Below are 16552 nucleotides of genomic sequence, written 5' to 3'. Positions count from 1 at the left end.
AAAGGCAGAGCAAGAGATGGGGACACACAAAGGGAGTTTCCATGGAACATTCTATCCCAAACAGGGCAAAGGGGTAATATCACAAAAGAACAGGTGAGCATAGCTCAATCCATGGGGCTGCAGGAAGGCATGCCTATGAAGGAAGACACATTCTGTTACTTCCGTGCAGTGGCCACTTCGAATGTGGCCAGATCACTATGAAAGTGACCAGAAAGTGACCGGCAGAGCCTCTATCGATCACAGGAAGGAAAATGCTGGTCATTCAGTGTGACGGCCTCCCACAGAGAAGCAGGTAGCACAGAAGTGGGGCAGGGGAACAGAGATTATGTGTCTGTCTCATTCAGCCATCCCACAGCCTGGCAAGGTTGATTGATTGTATGGATGAGAAAACCAATGCTCAGAGGCTAAGTGACGTCCATAATCGTGAAGTTGAGAAGGGGCAGGATTAGTCTCAGGTTCCAGGTCTGGGATCTGAAGAGCAAGTGGGGCTAGCATTCTGGAGGAGTGGAGCCTCCAACAACAGGTGGGCAGGGATGGGGGGATGCAGAGTAGAAGGCCAGAGTTTGGGTAAGCTGGGCCTGTGGCATAGGGTCAGGGCACTGTTTCAGATTCCTGACTCTTCTTCCTGCCAGGATGGATCCCACTCCAGTTTCCCACTGTAGCCCTTCCTCCAGGAAGGAAACTGAGCATTTGAAGGAGGATATTTAACACCCTGGTTCTCCTCCACCACGGAAAAAATCCTCTTCTTGTTTGTTTAGAGTCTTTTCCTCATAAATAAATAGATTGTCTAGCCCCAGTGAACGAGTGCCGAGGGTGAGGACGTGACCAGGTGCAGTTACTGGCTCAAGATGGAGTTCCTTCAGTGAGGCTGGCAGGAAACCAGATAGAACCTGCTCTGGCAGCGTGACCAGGTGCCCCCAGCATTGTATAAGCCTCTCTCTGAATCTTCTGGTGAACATCAGATTTTTGCAATCTAAATAAAAACTTGATTTTTAAACCTATTTTTCGTTTACTGTACTCTACATATTTTTCATACCATACTATAATATTTAAAGTTAAAAGAAAAAATAATCCTTGCATTCATCTAACACATCCTTTGACTTGTGTTTGTTTCCAGTACTTGATCATGGAGAAACATATTTGTATGTACTTTTAATTATTACCTGGGTAAAACCAAATATAAAATTACAAACATTGTCCCACACTGCTTTGTTTTTTATAATTATATATTTCAATGCCTTAATTTTTTTATTTTTGAAAATCTTTGATCAGTTTTTTAAATCTCAGTAATGCACATGGAATAAAATTTAAAAGGTGCAGAGTGGTAGGTTTGAAATATAGGTCTTATTCCTACCCCTTTTCCCTATAAATGAAGTTTCCTTTCCTGGAGGCCTAATGATGATAAAAATCTTCTTTAGAGGTATTTCCTGTATGCATTTTTCTTGTAGTAGCATACTATGTGAACAGTTCTGTACTTCAGCCATTGTTTCAGATCACTACATAAAGAACATCCTCATTCTTTTAACAGCTATGAAGTATTCTACTGAGTGATTTACTAGAATTTAATTAGCTAATCCTCAATGAAGACATTTAGGTTATTACAAATCTTTTGCTTCTAGATCAAGGCTGCAATGAGAATCCATACACAAATATGTGCGTGTATTATTTCACACAAGGTGAGTACAGAGGTTGCATTTCTAGAAATGATTTTCCAAGTCAAAGGATATATGTTTTTATTTTAATAGATATTGTTATATTGCCTTCAATAAAAGTTATACAAATTTATACACTTAACAGTTGTGTACAAGTGTTATGGAATTTTAAATACACAAGTCATGGAATTTTCAATTTCCAACATCTTAAATTTTTTTTTGTTACAAAAGTTTTATAAAATAAAAAATTTTAACATAAGCCAAGTGCAGCAGTGCGCATGCCTGTAATCCCAGCCACTCGGGAGACGGAGGCAGGAGGATAGTGAGTTCAAAGCCAGCCTCAAAAACTTAATGAGGCCCTAAGCAATTTAGTTACTTGAAGTTTGCCAGAAAGCTGGACAGCCTCATGTTAAACATGAAATACAAAGGATTCATTAGGTGAGAGATTTGACTAGAAAACTGTAAGAGTCCTTCAACTTAGGTTCTGTCACTAAATGACTCTAGCACTCTAAGTTGGTAAGAATTTAAAACTATAACTCTAAAATTGTATTAAAATAGGAGACAATCTCTGTCTTAAAGAACTAACCATCTAGTAGCTGAGGAGGAGAAATAGTTACTTTCACTAACTATAATAAGTAGTATTAAGGAATGACTGCAAGTCCTGGACAGGATCTGGGAGGGAGACCCCACTGAGCAGAGCTATTTCCTTAAGGCTAGTCTCAAACACCATTTGCATCAGAGTGTTTGGGAATCTTGTTAAAAATGCTGATTTCTGGGCTGTACTCCAGATCTCCTGAATTGGAATCTCTGGAGTAGAGCCCAAAAGTCTATTGAGGGGCTGTGGCTGTGGCTTAGCGGCAGAGTGCTTGCCTGGCATGTGTGAGGCACTGGGTTTGATCTTCAGCACCACATAAAAATAAACAAATAAAATAAAGGCATTCTGTCCATCTACAACTACAATAAATAAATAAATAAGTCTACTGTGTTAAAAACAAGTTCTCCGGTTGATTTTTAGGTAAACTGAAAATTGAGACTGCACAGCTAGGTGGTCAGGATGACTTCTCTGAGCAGAGATCGCCAGACTGAGAAGGAATAGCTGGGTCAAAACATGTGACCACAGAAACAACCCAGAAATCAATGTGTTTTGATGGAGATTAGAGATTTTGTACAAAATGTCCACCATGTGGTAGGTCTTTTTTAAATGATAGCATTTCTTAGATACTGTATCTTGAGATTCTGTGAACTGCAGATATCCTAGAGCAGATCTTTGCAAAGGCTGAGTTTGTTACTAATTATTGCAAGGCCTTGGTCTGGTATTGAGGATTTAGATAGGCTCCCTACAGAGTCCCTGAAAGGTTGTTCCTTGTTTCTGTCCATTCCCCCTCTGTTAGCTTTCTGGCCTTCATTTCTGACTGTCCCTGACTGCTGCTTTTTTTGGAGACTGCAATGTCACCAATAACATTTGAATGAGGACCTGATGGCTGGAAAATGAAGAGTGTTCTGGGACAGAGACAGGTTGATGTGCCAAACACAAGCTGGTCAGGCTTGAGGGACCTACTGAAACTTTGGCTGCAGGAGAAACCTGCTGGGGCTAGGGAGAGGGATGTAGTGGATTCTGAGTCTGAATTCTGCCACTGACTTGCTTGATGAGCATGAGCAAGTCCACTTCCCAATTTGGGGGTCTGTATCCTGTCTGGAAAAAAGGATTTGTGTTACAATCAGGTGTTTTCTCAGTGACCCTCCAGTTTTCATATTTTGTATTCCTGAGAACTCGTTTGATCCTACCATAAGACTGTGAAGAACATATGCAGGAACCATACCCACTTCACAGACAGGAAGCCAAGGTTCAGCAAGGAGCAGTAACTTGCCTATCACAATACAGACACGGAATTCGGTCTCAGGTCCAGGAAACGGTACGGGGACAGAAGGTCCGATCCCACAGCAGGGTGAGGCTAAGGAGCTGGGCGGAGGCGCTTGAAGCCAGCCCCGGGAAAAGTGGGTGTGCTAAGATCGGGCGGGGTCAGGGGAGGAGACACCCTGGGGAAGGGAAAAGGGAGCTGAGCGCGGGTTGGAGCGCAGAGCCCCGAGGGCGCAGGACAGTGCTGGGGGCTGTCGGAGCGCACCTGGAGGGGGCAGAACTCTCACCAAGAGCGGAGGGCGCCTCATCCAACGTGCGCCCTTGGGTCTTTGCCAGAGACAGGTAAGGCGCACTCTCAGGGCTGGGAAAGCTGAGCTGCAGCTGGAGATTTAAAAAAAAAAAAAAAAAGCGAGATCTTTGGGCCTCTCTTCCTTGGGCCAAAACACGTTCTCCTTGAGAGTGCGGACCCAGCAAGGGTTGCAGCTTAAGTACCAAGCAGATCCTCCCGGGGCAGAGAGCAGATATTCGCGGCATGAGGAGCTGGACACCTTGCATACTAATGCTAAGCCAGCGCGCGCGCGTGTGTGTGTGTGAAAGAGAGAGGGAGGGAGGAGTGTGTGTGTGTGGGGGGGAGGGGTGGGGCGGAGGGGTGGACTTGCACCCATGCTCCCAGGCCCCCCAGAGGGTGGCATAAAAGCTCCTCCATGCCTATAGGAATGCAAGCAAATACCTGGTCCGCAGCTCCTGTACACGAGGAACTCCATTCCAGCGGTCAGTGTTTCCCCCTTGGCCAGAACTGCTGGCTTTGCAGAGTTGACTTACTCATTCTCTACTTGGTTGTGTGTCTTACCCTGACCAACCCAGTACCTGGGAAAGCATGGGGACTCCCAGAGGCTTCTTCTGCTGCTAGTAACCTTAAGGATTAGTCTGATGGTCCAGAGATCTGGGTTTCAGTGAGCAGGTTGTGTTGCCTGCTCTGTGCCTTGTGCTTTCTTATCCTGGTTCACCACCAGTAAAATGGGTCTTGTGCTCCTATTGCCTAGTACCCAAGGGACATGAGGGGAAGGGGGGCCTGGACCTGGAATCTCTTATCTAGTAAGTAAGTATTAAAGCTCAGCCCTAGCATGAGAGCCCACTGAGAGTATCTTCTCTTAATCCCCCTCTCAACTCCCCTGGGCAACATGATTAACTTACGGTCACACCTGGATCCAAAGAGAATTAGAACCAAGTTTCTTCACTCCTACTCCAGGGCTCTCTCCACAATCTCCTACAAAGGGATATTGTAAGGGTAGAAACTCATTATCTCCTGGCATCCGGCCACTTTGCCAGTTCCAAATGGAGGAGGTAACATGCTAGAGGCACGGAAACTGCTTTCAGATTTTCTTGACTCCTGGGGATGAAAACCAACAACACATTCTCCATCCTTCTCACTTCACTCTTCTCAAAGTATATTCCTACTCATAAACTTAATGTGTGGGTGCTCCAAATTCCTTCTAAGAGGAAGACAAGAAAACCCATCTTACTAAGGAGGAAAACAAGGCTGAGGGGAGAAGGTTCTTAACACATGGCTAGATGTGTTGGAAAATGGAGGCAGAAACCCAGGTCTATTGATTTCCAGGACTTACAGAATGGTGCCCTCAAATGGTCAGGGACTACAAGAATGATCAGAGAGGGTGGGAAACAAGGATGGGTCTGAAGGAGGTAAGCATTTCTGAAAATCCTGAAGAGTAATAAGAGCCCCCGGCTGATTCTGAGGGTAAAAGAGCCAGAGTGGGGAGAGGTGGCATCGAGATGGCTGGTCTAACTAATATGGGGGAGGGGGAGAGTTGGAGACAAACAGTGTGACCAGGCTGCCCAGTAATATTCTCCTATGTTTACAGTTTCTAAAACACTTTCCTATCTGTTGTCTCCTTCAGTTTTCATGTGTGGTAAGCAGGGCAGGGATAATTATTCCCATTTTATAGATGTGGTTCAAAGGAAATAAATGTGGTCCTCAAGGTCACAAAACTAAACATGGAGCCAAGATTGGAATCTGAAAGGCACCCTTGAAAGGAAAGATCAGAAGCCAAGAATGAGACCTGGATTAAGTGTGTGTGCTTTGTAGTGGGTGTGTAGAGCCACACCCTTCGTAGGTATACAGGGAAGAAGACTGCAAAACCACTGCTTGTGTTTGGGGCCCAAGAATGTTTGCCATTTGGATTAAATGGGGTTCAGGTGCAGGAAGTGTCTGAACTTCCAAAGGACTCTCAGAATTCCTCCTCCCCTAATTAGCCCCACCTGATAAAGGCGGCTTCTTTTCTTTGAACCTTCTCTTTCCCAGACTAAATGAACAATCTGTTTTTGCCAGTCCTTGATGTTGGTTCTCTTTTTAAAAAAAGTATTATAAGCTGTTTACATGATACAGAGAGAGAGTGTGAGTGTGTGCGTGGCTGTGTGTCCTGGAGGAGGGATGCCTGCATAGAGGAGGTATTGATTCATTTATTCCTGAGTGCCAGCTGTGTCCTCAGGCGTGGGGAATAAAGTTATGTATGAGGCAGAAATTCTGGCCCTCAACACCTCACAGCACCTGCACACACACACACACACACACACAGTTTCATTACAGCACAGTGCTCTAATAGAGCTTTGTGCAAAGCAATTTGGGAATAGATAAGAGGGAGAGAATAACTGTCTAGGGAGTAGGGAAGGAGGTGTCTCAGGGAAGGATCTAAAGAGTTGACATTGAAGCTGGATCCTGAAGGATGATGAGTAGGCGTTTGCTGAGTGGAAGGAAATTCCTGCTAAGAAAACAGCATAATCAAAGGCAGGAGGTGTGCGAGTGCAAGGAATGCTTAGAGAATGGGTACAAGGCACTGGGAAAACTGTAGGGTGATGGAGCCCGTGTCGGTGTCTTATCCAAAGAAGTTTGAATGATAATCAGAAGAGTTTAGACCCTACTTTATAGGAAGCAGGGAACTTATGGTGGAAATATCTGTGGAAGGAGAGTAGGAATATCTGATTTTTGGTCCCATCCCTGCCTCTACCAGGCGTAAGACCTTGAGCAAGTGATTCCTCGAGGTATGGATGGTTGAAAGAGGGTGCATACTTACAACCTAGTCATTAAAATCCCTTCCAGCTCAGATTCCATTCCTGTGTCTCTTCCCAACTAGATGTTAAGGTCCACCCTTAAACTCTTCTCCGGCTCCGCAGGCTTTCCAGTCTACAGCAGTGACAAGACCATCAAAATGACAGTGGCAACACTGTACACCTCAGGAGTTATCTTTGGATCTCCTATTTGCTTTATGTCACTTTTTCTATCTGCCTCTCTTTACCTCAACTCCAGGGCCTTAAGACACTCATCCAGAAAGAGTAGTTGAAACAAAGCAATGGGGAACTAAAGGAACCAATGGTGGAGTTTCACTTTTCCCCAGAGAAACCTGAAAGAAAATGTCACTAAGTTTATCCTTCATATCACACTTGTACCCCAAACCCCAAATTAGAGGCTGGTGAGTTCAAGTCAAATACTTTTTTTTTTTAAAGAGAGAGAGAGGGAGAATTTTTTAATATTTTTCAGTTTCAGTGGACACAACATCTTTATTTTATTTTTATGTGGTGCTGGGGATCGAACCCAGCACCCCGCGCATGCCAGGCAAGCGCGCTATGGCTTGAGCCACATCCCTAGCCCTCAAGTCAAATACTTTTACAGAGGACTTGTTTATGTGATGGAAATAGCAGAGCACAGTGTAGACAGAGAGTGCTTGGGAGTCAGGAGTAGGTCTAGGGCAGAGCAGCCATGGGAAATGAGACCACAGAGGAAGGCTAGCTGTCTTTCAAAACCTACCAACTCCCCCCTTACTGGATCCTTGACTAAGATTGGCAAGAATATGTAGTATAGGAAAAGGTAGTGATAATAGAATAGGGGAGGATGCCCCATGCCTTGAGGAGGCAGTGTTTGGTGTAATATCCAGCTAAGATGCAAGGGAACACTGTCATCTGAAGTAGAAAAACAGCCCAACAAAGACCTGGGTTCTCATCCAAGTTCTGCCACTCACTGGCCATTTCATTTTGGACTAGTTACTTCCCCTTTCTGAGCATCAGTCTCCCCAACCACAGAAATGGAGACTTGGGCCTAGAATTTAGACTGGAGATGGTCTTTAAAATACCTTTCAGCTTGCTCAGGAACTTTTAAAAATCTTTCTTCTAAACTGGTCCATCTTGGGAGCTTGGTGATCCATTGATGCTCTCTTAGAGAGGGAAGCCAAAGAGCACAGGAAAGAGAAGCAAAATGCCCAGTGTTGCTGACTGCCAATACCCAACCTGAAATCAAAGGCAGGTCATAGAGAACCAACCTGTCCCTTCATTAGTTCTCTGCCTCTCCTGACTGAAACAGGATGCCCTTGTACCCAGGCCCTCATCCCCATCCAAATCCATGGCCTATGGCCTCTTTGCTCCTCCCATCAGAACCACAAATACCTGAGTCTATCCACAGAAACCCTAGCAGGAGAGCCTGATGATGAATCTTCACACCTTTCAGTGAACCCCACCTCAGAGCCCACCCTGTCCTCCACACTGTACCATTCACCACTTTGCACACAGTATGTCTCCTCCCCATGCTAGACCACTTATCAGCAGGTGGGCTGCTAAGAGGGAAAATGAACAAGTCAATTGATTTGGTTCTTAGCTTATCTAGATTGGAATGAATATTAGGTGTAAGTTGGTCCCAGGGCTCAGGAGTGACTTTTTTTAAAAAATATTTTTTTGAGTTGCCAGTGGACCTTTATTTTATCTATATGTGGTGCTGAGAATCAAACCCCATGCCTCACACATGCTAGGCAAGCACTCTACCACTGAGCCACAGCTACAACCCTCAGTAGTATCTTAACCTGAGGAAAACATCTGCAGTCTTCTCTATCTTGGGAATTGAGGGGCTCTAAAAAACCATCAAAGTGCCTCTCCCACCAGTCTAACCAGTCTCCCAAGATCTCACAGCCTGGTTTGTGATCTGTACTGTCACAGGATGTTAGAGCTGATCAGATCCCTTCATTTTACAGAGGCCGATAGAAGCTGAGAGGGAAAAAAAAAAGGAAGTCATATGCCCAAAGTCACACAAGTAGCAGCTGAGCCAAGGCATTTCTCTCATGAAATGAGGACACTTAGACTAGATGGACTTTGAAGGCCCTTCCAGCCTCTTCTTCATAAAAATAAAACGTCCGTCAGTATCTGGGGAGTGTCTGGTTCCAATGCTTCATAATATTCTGCTTTAATTTTCCCAAGAAAAGTGTGCACAAATAGTGTTAATTGTGAGACAATTGAATGTATTTGGACCCTGTCTGTCTAGATAGATTTGATCAGTAGCACATCATTTGTTATTACATAACTACTATTCTACCACTTGCATCACTCCCTTGGGATTCTAAAAGTCTCTTGGGTAGGAGGATGTTTTAAGCTGCACCATTAGCTGATCCCACAGCAGGAGTCCATATATTAAACTGGGGCTTTTCATGAAGTCATGCAGTTAAGACATTGTGAGTCTGGAGCTGGGAGACAGCAATCTGGTGCCTCTTGGCCACTGCATAGTTCCTGTAAGTACAGCCCTAGGCAGGCCTGACCCAGCTGCTGCAGGAAGGGGAGGAGAACTAGAAGGGGGTCTGAGCCCACAGAAAGACTATTGCACAACCCTCAGGAACTGGCCTTGAGTGATCCACCCTGGTTCTGAAGTTTGTTCTATGTGTCTGGTTTCTTCTTCCTTCCCATTTTCCAGCTCTGGCCCCTTCTAGTGCCTAAAGTCAATACTGAGACCCCAGACATGTCCAGAGACATCCTGAAGAGACTGAGCAATTAAGGAGCCTTAAGGTATCCACAAGGAGATTCCTGAAGCCATCTCAGAGTCAGAGAGTTTGCCTGCCGTTTGGTGAGTTTTCTAGATTGAGGTTACCCTCCCTCTAGCCGTCATTTAAAGCCCCTTTCCAAGGATACCTAAGAAAATTAACAGTAGTGTCTGCCCTGGAAAGGAGCCCTGGATGACCAGGAATAGAGAGAGTTTACCTTCATATATGTACTGCTTTTATTTAAAAAAATATATATATGTATTTGTTTCTAAAAAAATTGAGTTATATTCAACATAATAAAAATATATGCTTATAGCAAGCCTTTAGGGAAGCCAGGGCAGGGGTGATAATCTTTTTTGATTGTTTTAACTATGGTAAAAAAAACACATAATACAAAATTTGCCATCTTAACCATTTAAGTATTGGATAATGTTAACTATTTTCATATCATTGTGCTATAGATCTCTAGAACTTTTCCATCTTGCAAAACTAACATTCTGTGTCCATTCTATAACAACTCCCAATGATGGTCTATTTTGATAGATAAGAAGACTGAAGGCCAAACTGGGAATACTTCCCTTAAAGTGTGCTCCTCTAGACACAAATGCTGTCTATTGTCTACCTGTAAACTTGTCTGAGGTCTCTTCCTCCTTCAACCCACATTTAGCCCTTCCATCCTCCAGACAACTGTCACATCTCCACATCTGTTCCTGCCCCAGCCCAGTCATCCCTTCTGCCCTCACCCAGGACTCAGCATCTTACCCCTAAACAATTTCAACACCCTTATCACTAGACCTCCTGCCTCAATTCTTGTCCCTTCCAGTCCACATAGCAACCAGAGCATCTTTTCTCAGTATAGATCTGATCATTTTATCTTCTTTCAAAGGATAAAATGTGAGTTTGCCTGCCATTTAGTGAGTTTTCTAGATTGAGGTCTCTCCTACGATTGCTTTTTTTTCTTTCTTCTTCATCTTTTCTTCTTACAATCCTACTACAGGATAAAGTCCAACTCTGTAGCATGTCACTCACAGTCCTTCATGGTCTGGCTCCTGTCGGTTTCTCCTGTCCCACATCCTGTTTTGCCCTCCATGACTTTATGCTCTAACCTCATCATGTTACTTTCCATGCATCTAAACATTTTATGCACTTTCTCATTAATGTACTTTGTTCAACCCTTTCCTTCTCTTGTCTTCTCTACCTCCTAAAAATCTTTCAAAGTCCAGTTGAAATGCTTCCCACACTGTGAATGTTCTCTGAGCCCTGATCAAAATTCACTACTTCTTTTAAGCCTCAGTAGCTCCTGGTTTGACCCCAATCATTTAAAACTGGAGATGAGCCTCTGAGTGCAGGGACTAGGTTCAAGTCTCCCTGAGGTCCCAGCATAGGACCTGGCCTAGAAAAAGGATGACTTGCTAAGTGATTCATTGAGTCATTCATTTCATTGTGATGCTCCTCCATGCCATTGGCACATGCAAGCAAAGACACAGATTTCTTGCCTGTCAAGAGTACTAGGTGAGAATCTATGTCTCCTAGATCTTAACTGAGTGAGCCCTTGATCTTTTCCCCCTCCTCCATCCAGATAAGACAACACAAGTACTAGATGGCAGAGGGTCCGAGACTGATTCTTCCTCCCAACTTATGCATTCAAAGAACCACTCATCAATATTTATCATATTTTCTGGGAGGGAGACCTTGCAGTTAATTATCATTATTTGGTTTATTGATAGCTCTACCTACATGAAGGATGGCTTTGGAACTAGTGAGTGAATTATGGGTGTTTGAGCTATAAAGTCCTAAGAGTAGACATATTTACAGGAAACTGCTGAGAGGAGAATACCCATCCAGTCCCCTGGTAAAAAAGAACACCAAATGAGTCTCAGGGTAGTCTCCTAGACTTGGGGGGAGATATAGTCCTGCTAAATAGGACCATGTGGCCTGATATGCTTATGAAAAACAAGAGTACAGCCACTGGCTGGGGTTGTGGCTCAGCAGTAGAGCACTCACCTAGCACGTGTGAAGCACTGGGTTTAATCATCAGCACCACATAAAAATAAATACATAAAATTAAGGTATTGTGTCTAATTACACTGAAAAAAAGAAAGGAAGAAAGAAAAAAAGAGTACAGCCGCAAATTGCCTTATATGTAAATGGTGGGGGAAGGGAAAGCTGAGCTGGTAAACTTATGGAATATGGTTGAGGGGTGGGAGCCCTGGATGAAGGCTTCCTGATGGAAGTAAGTGTGAAACCTAGTTAATGGGAATGGCATGTTTTTTTGTTTGTTTGTTTTTTGTTTAGAGACAGGATGCAAAGTTGTCTTAGGATTTTTTTTTTTTTTTTTTTTTTTTTTTTGTAATAGACTAAGGATTTTTGAGAAGAAGGAAAGGGAAAATTTATTATCACCTAATGTAAACTAGGTATGTAATGCCTTTGTTTTAGGAGGCAGGATAGTTGAGGTGCTGCAGGTAAACCCCAAACCAGACTGAACATTTTACTCCCTTCACAGCTGGATCTGTTCTCCTTTTCTCCAGTGCCTGAAGGGATCATTAACCTTCTTTCTGCTCTTCCAGTCCCATCTTTTCCAAAACAATTTCCCCAAAGAGCTAGGAATACCTAGTATTTGGCACCAAGGATTCTTTTTTTTTTAAATTTTAATATTTATTTATTTTTTTTAGTTCTTGGCGGACACAACATCTTTGTTTGTATGTGGTGCTGAGGATCGAACACAGGCCGCACGCATGCCAGGTGAGCGCGCTACCGCTTGAGCCACATCCCCAGCCCGCACCAAGAATTCTTGAGAGGTCCCATGAGCCAGTCTTTGGTTCCAAATAGGTGAAATCTAAGCCATCTAAGTATCTTTAAATGGCATCTATGCATTATATAAAAAGAACTGTTCTGAAGGAGAGTCTGATGCCTATCTTCTAATGGTTCCACATGGTCCCATGGAGAGCTGGGATGGGACCTGAAGGAACTCTAAGTTGGTCTTGCAAGAGTGAGACTTTATCTCGGCCATACCTCTCAGTCTCTGTGATCATGGACAAGCTACTTATTTGTTGTGGGCTTTAGTTTCCCTGTGCATAAAATGGAAGGAGCTATATTAAATAATTCTAGGGCCCTTCTAGCCTAAAGCTCAGTGACATAAGGGGATAAAAGAAACAAGTGAAATTAATGTGGGTTACAATGGTCCAGGAAGGTTTTATTCTACAGGTATTTACTGGAGCACTATGAAGTACTGTCACAAGTACTGTCACTACCTATATCAGTAGATAAACAGATATAGTTCCTGCATTTATTGAGCTTGTGATGTAGTGGAGAAGACAGACAAGTAAGCAAATAGTGAGAGTACACTGTAATGTTAGGATTCTAGCTGAGATCTGAAAAGTGGGGAAGTCACTCAAGCTGAAGGTAATAGAAGCCATCCTCTCCCTCTTTTCTCTCACCATCATAGCATCCTCTGATTCTCCCCCAGCCTCAATTTCTGTTGCTATGGAGACTACCAATGGGACTGAGACGTGGTATGAGAGCCTGCATGCTGTGCTGAAGGCCTTAAATGCTACTCTTCACAGCAACTTGCTTTGCCGGCCAGGACCAGGACCAGGGTCAGATAACCAGACTGAGGAGCGGCGGCTCAACCTCCCTGGCCGTGATGACAACTCCTACATGTATATTCTCTTTGTCATGTTCCTGTTTGCTGTTACTGTGGGCAGCCTCATCCTGGGATACACCCGTTCTCGCAAAGTGGACAAGCGTAGTGACCCCTATCATGTATACATCAAGAATCGTGTGTCTATGATCTGACACAAAGGGGCTGGGGATGGTAGATATTAAGACACTTGAGGATTGTCTTCTGGAACCTCCAGAACTCAGCTATGGACCACATCAGCCTTCACTGTCTATAAAGTCAACAAGAAACAGGGCTAAGGGAGGTCGTCAATGGGGTGTGAGAGGAGGGGCTACCAGGCCTGGGCCTTGTGGATAAAACTTTTTCCAGGCAAAGACAGACTTTATATAACAGTGTGAGCCCATGATCAAACACAGAACAGTACAAAAAAGATAATGACCAATGATTGGTCAAGTGGCAGGAGTACTTGGGGGATGGGGTTGTAAAGAAGGAGAAGTTGTAGCAAAGGGAAATGAACAGGAAGATGCTCTGGAGACATTTTTTAATGTGTTCTCTTCAACAACCATGAGATGCAGTAATGATTATCCCATATCGTGGACAGGAAGTCTGAGTAAATTTACTTATTTATGTTAGTTCACATTTCTGGGTGGTTTTTAAAACACACACAGTGGTTTTACCTTTTCTACCCTGCACAAAAAGCAGGCAAAGTGCCATGCTGCCCATTTGGGCCAGAGAGGTACCATGACTGGGAACCACAGAGCTCTGGTCTCCTTGCCTAGCACTTCAAAACTCTGTGTCACACTGGAGTGGACCCAAGCCTGAAGCCTATACAATTCTGGGGATTCTCTTTAAGAAAACGAATCAGCGAGGCCCTAAACAACTTTATAAGAGCCTGTCTCACAATAAAAAATAAAAAAGGATTAGGGATGTGGGTGTGGCCCCTGGCTCAGTGGTAAAACACTCTAGAGGTCATTACCTGGTGCAATAAAAAGAGAGAAGAAAGGAAAATTCAGAAGTACCTTACTTTAGTAAAGATTACAAAAATGTACCACCATATCTCCAGTCATGGGACCTTCACTACATCTAAAGCAGCCTCTTCTGCTTTGATTACATTCTGTGACATATCTTCTGATACTAAGTTGGAATGCTCTTCTAGAACATTATTATCACACCTATGAGATTATCATATTAACAGATTCAGAGTGTGGTTCAATAGGAGAACTAGCCCTGTTTCTGCCACTAATATGGTAAATGACCTTAGGCTGGTCATTTTTCTCTCTAGTTCCTTTTCTCTCTGGTCCTTTTTCTTCTTCAGCACTATGTAATAATTAAACTCGAAAGTCTCCAAGGAACCCATGAGTTCTGTCCTAGGCTTCATATGCATTCAGTTGAACCATGTAAAATCGCTGTGTTTTTATAGGACAAAAATTGCCAAATATCAGTAATTTCATGTAGTTCAATCTAATTTGTACAATATGGTGAGTGAATTATTTAAAAGCTATTTGCCCTGAATCCCTGACTGGAGCTGCCCACCATTCTGTCTGTCTGATTTCAATTTAAGGGATCTCTATGTGGTACCCAGCAGGCCCCACTGAAACATACATATTTGTGTATAGCAAAACTCTGAAAGACTATTTTGATCTCTGAGGAATAGGATTATGTATGATTTTTCCCTTTCTACTTTATAATTGAATATATAATACTTGACTTATTTGACCATAAGTATGTTACTTATGTAACAAGTGGGAGAGGAGCTACTTCTACTTTGAAAAAATAAAAATAAATGCCTTTGTGTTTCTTGAATGGAAGCTTAAGGATGCATTCTCTCCCACAAGCAGTTGGTGAACTACCTGCAAATCTGTGTTGAGCCCCTTTTGTGTTCAAGCCTTCCTTTATTTCTTCTTGAGGGAGAAAGTGGAGACTTAAGGAGATGTGCCCTATGGAAAGAACAGATTCTGAAATATACAGCTTATAGGGCTTTAGAGACTGCCCAGCTCAAACTCCCAAATAAAATATGGAGAACAATAGAGTGTAAGAATGAATGGCCAAGGGAGAGTGCTGTAAGGGTTTTGAGAAATGAGATTGAGTAGCTCTAAAAGAGTCATTGACTGGGCTTTGAAAGATAGGACAGATCTAAGTGAGCAAAGGGAATGAAGGGAATAAGGCAAAGCAAGCTTGTAGAGAAAAGTGTGAGAAATAGCTTCCTGGAGAGACAGAGCAGCAAGCAGGCCTGGGATGGCTCCTCTAAGACTTCAGAGTCCCCATTGGTAGGAGAGGTTCTCCCTCACACACTTTTCACACTCACAGAGCTTAATAATAAAATAACTCAAATGCTTTTGCTTGCATATTTTAGAAGCCCAATGTAAATTAGCATAAGCACAAAAGGGGATTTATGAGAGGTCTGGGGTAGCTTCTAAGTTCAAAAGAAGAGCTACAGATAATATGGCAAATCTAGGGAGCTCTCAGGGCCTTAGAATTAATTATCTATCTGAATTCACAAAGTAGATGATGAGTGTATTACATTACTGAGAGTTGGATTAAATAAAATTCTAGTATTTTAAAGGGTTATATTTAAACTTTCTAATGTGCTATGATGTAGGCATTGCTCTCTCAGCCCTCCCTTATATCTGTGCCAGCCTGTCTGAAAGCTCTGTTCCAATCATCTCCCTCAGCCCATCAGATCTTTGCATAGGTTCTGCCCTCTGCTGGTCAAATGCCAGCACATCACCTTGAACCCTCAAAGCAAAACTTAAATAATCATTCATTCAACACATTACTTACTGAGTGCACACTATGTGAAAGTACTCACCTGGATGTACTTGGGATACACAAGTAAACAAAAACAAAAACAAAAACAAAAAAAGAAAAGAAAAAGAAATCCCCGCTCTCAAACTTCCAAGAGAATGTACTACATGTCAGGCACTGGACTAAGTAAGCATTTACCTCAGAATGACCCTACATTGCAGGTATTTCTTACAATTACTTCAAAAGAACCCACTTTTTTTTTATCTAGTTCCTTAGTACACACACATGAGCTAATTTAGATCCTGTGATGCTCACAGCCCAGAGTGGATCTGAAATTCTCCAGAAATTAATAAAAACATGATTTGGGAAAATAGAGCAGAGTATTAACATGTGGCCTGATGCTGGGTTCCCTATAAGCAGAACCTGAGACAGGCATTCAGTGATGAGGAAAAACCTGCAAGTGAGAGAGTGAAGTAGTTAGGAAAGGAAAAGAGCCAAACAAAGTGTTTCAGTTTATGTCTAATCTTAGTCTGATCCATAGGGGCACTGTGACATATGGTTGGGACATAAACCACTTGGCAGAATGTATACATCTTTGAAGCAAAGGAAACTGTATCAGTCATTGTTGTGAGCCATCTTGTGGAGGTGGAGGGACTGGAGGAAGGTTGCAAGGAGGTTCCCTTCAGCAGAGGGCAATTCTGTAGAGAAGGGAGGCAAAAAAAAGTAGGAAGACGACTCTGCTCTACTCAATTAAATAATTACTGCCTAGAATAAGTGCTGCCATCTTCAACATGTAATGTCCAAGTCAATCTGGTCAAAGCATTTCTAGCTAGTGAGGAGAGACAAAGAAGTCCAGGGCAGACAAAATCTG

General features: G+C 43.1%; 1 protein-coding gene and 1 long non-coding RNA gene across 5 annotated transcripts in view; one reads left to right on the top strand and one right to left on the bottom strand.

The window, feature by feature from the left end:
* The window catches only part of LOC139706889 (uncharacterized), a 54741-nt gene that overhangs the window by 3155 nt on the left and 35034 nt on the right, over positions 1–16552 (bottom strand). The gene's annotated exons all lie outside the window — the stretch shown is intronic.
* Kcne3 (potassium voltage-gated channel subfamily E regulatory subunit 3) lies at positions 3742–14739 on the top strand. Of its 4 annotated transcripts, none has more exons than XM_071616483.1 (4): positions 3742–3852; positions 9251–9400; positions 11990–12059; positions 12784–14739. In XM_071616483.1, the coding sequence occupies exons 3-4, from the start codon at positions 12053–12055 to the stop codon at positions 13110–13112; spliced, it is 336 nt and encodes a 111-aa protein (XP_071472584.1). In that variant the 5' UTR covers positions 3742–3852; positions 9251–9400; positions 11990–12052; the 3' UTR covers positions 13113–14739. The 4 variants fall into 4 exon arrangements, with proteins under 4 accessions (XP_071472584.1, XP_071472583.1, XP_027798544.1 ...); XM_071616482.1 differs by having other exon boundaries at positions 12763–14739; XM_027942743.2 differs by lacking the exon at positions 9251–9400.

This window comes from Marmota flaviventris, chromosome 9, assembly GCF_047511675.1.
Source record: "Marmota flaviventris isolate mMarFla1 chromosome 9, mMarFla1.hap1, whole genome shotgun sequence".
Classification (NCBI taxonomy): Eukaryota; Metazoa; Chordata; class Mammalia; order Rodentia; family Sciuridae; genus Marmota; species Marmota flaviventris.
Note: the sequence above shows the minus strand (reverse complement) of the source record. Positions and strands in the feature narration are given on the sequence as shown.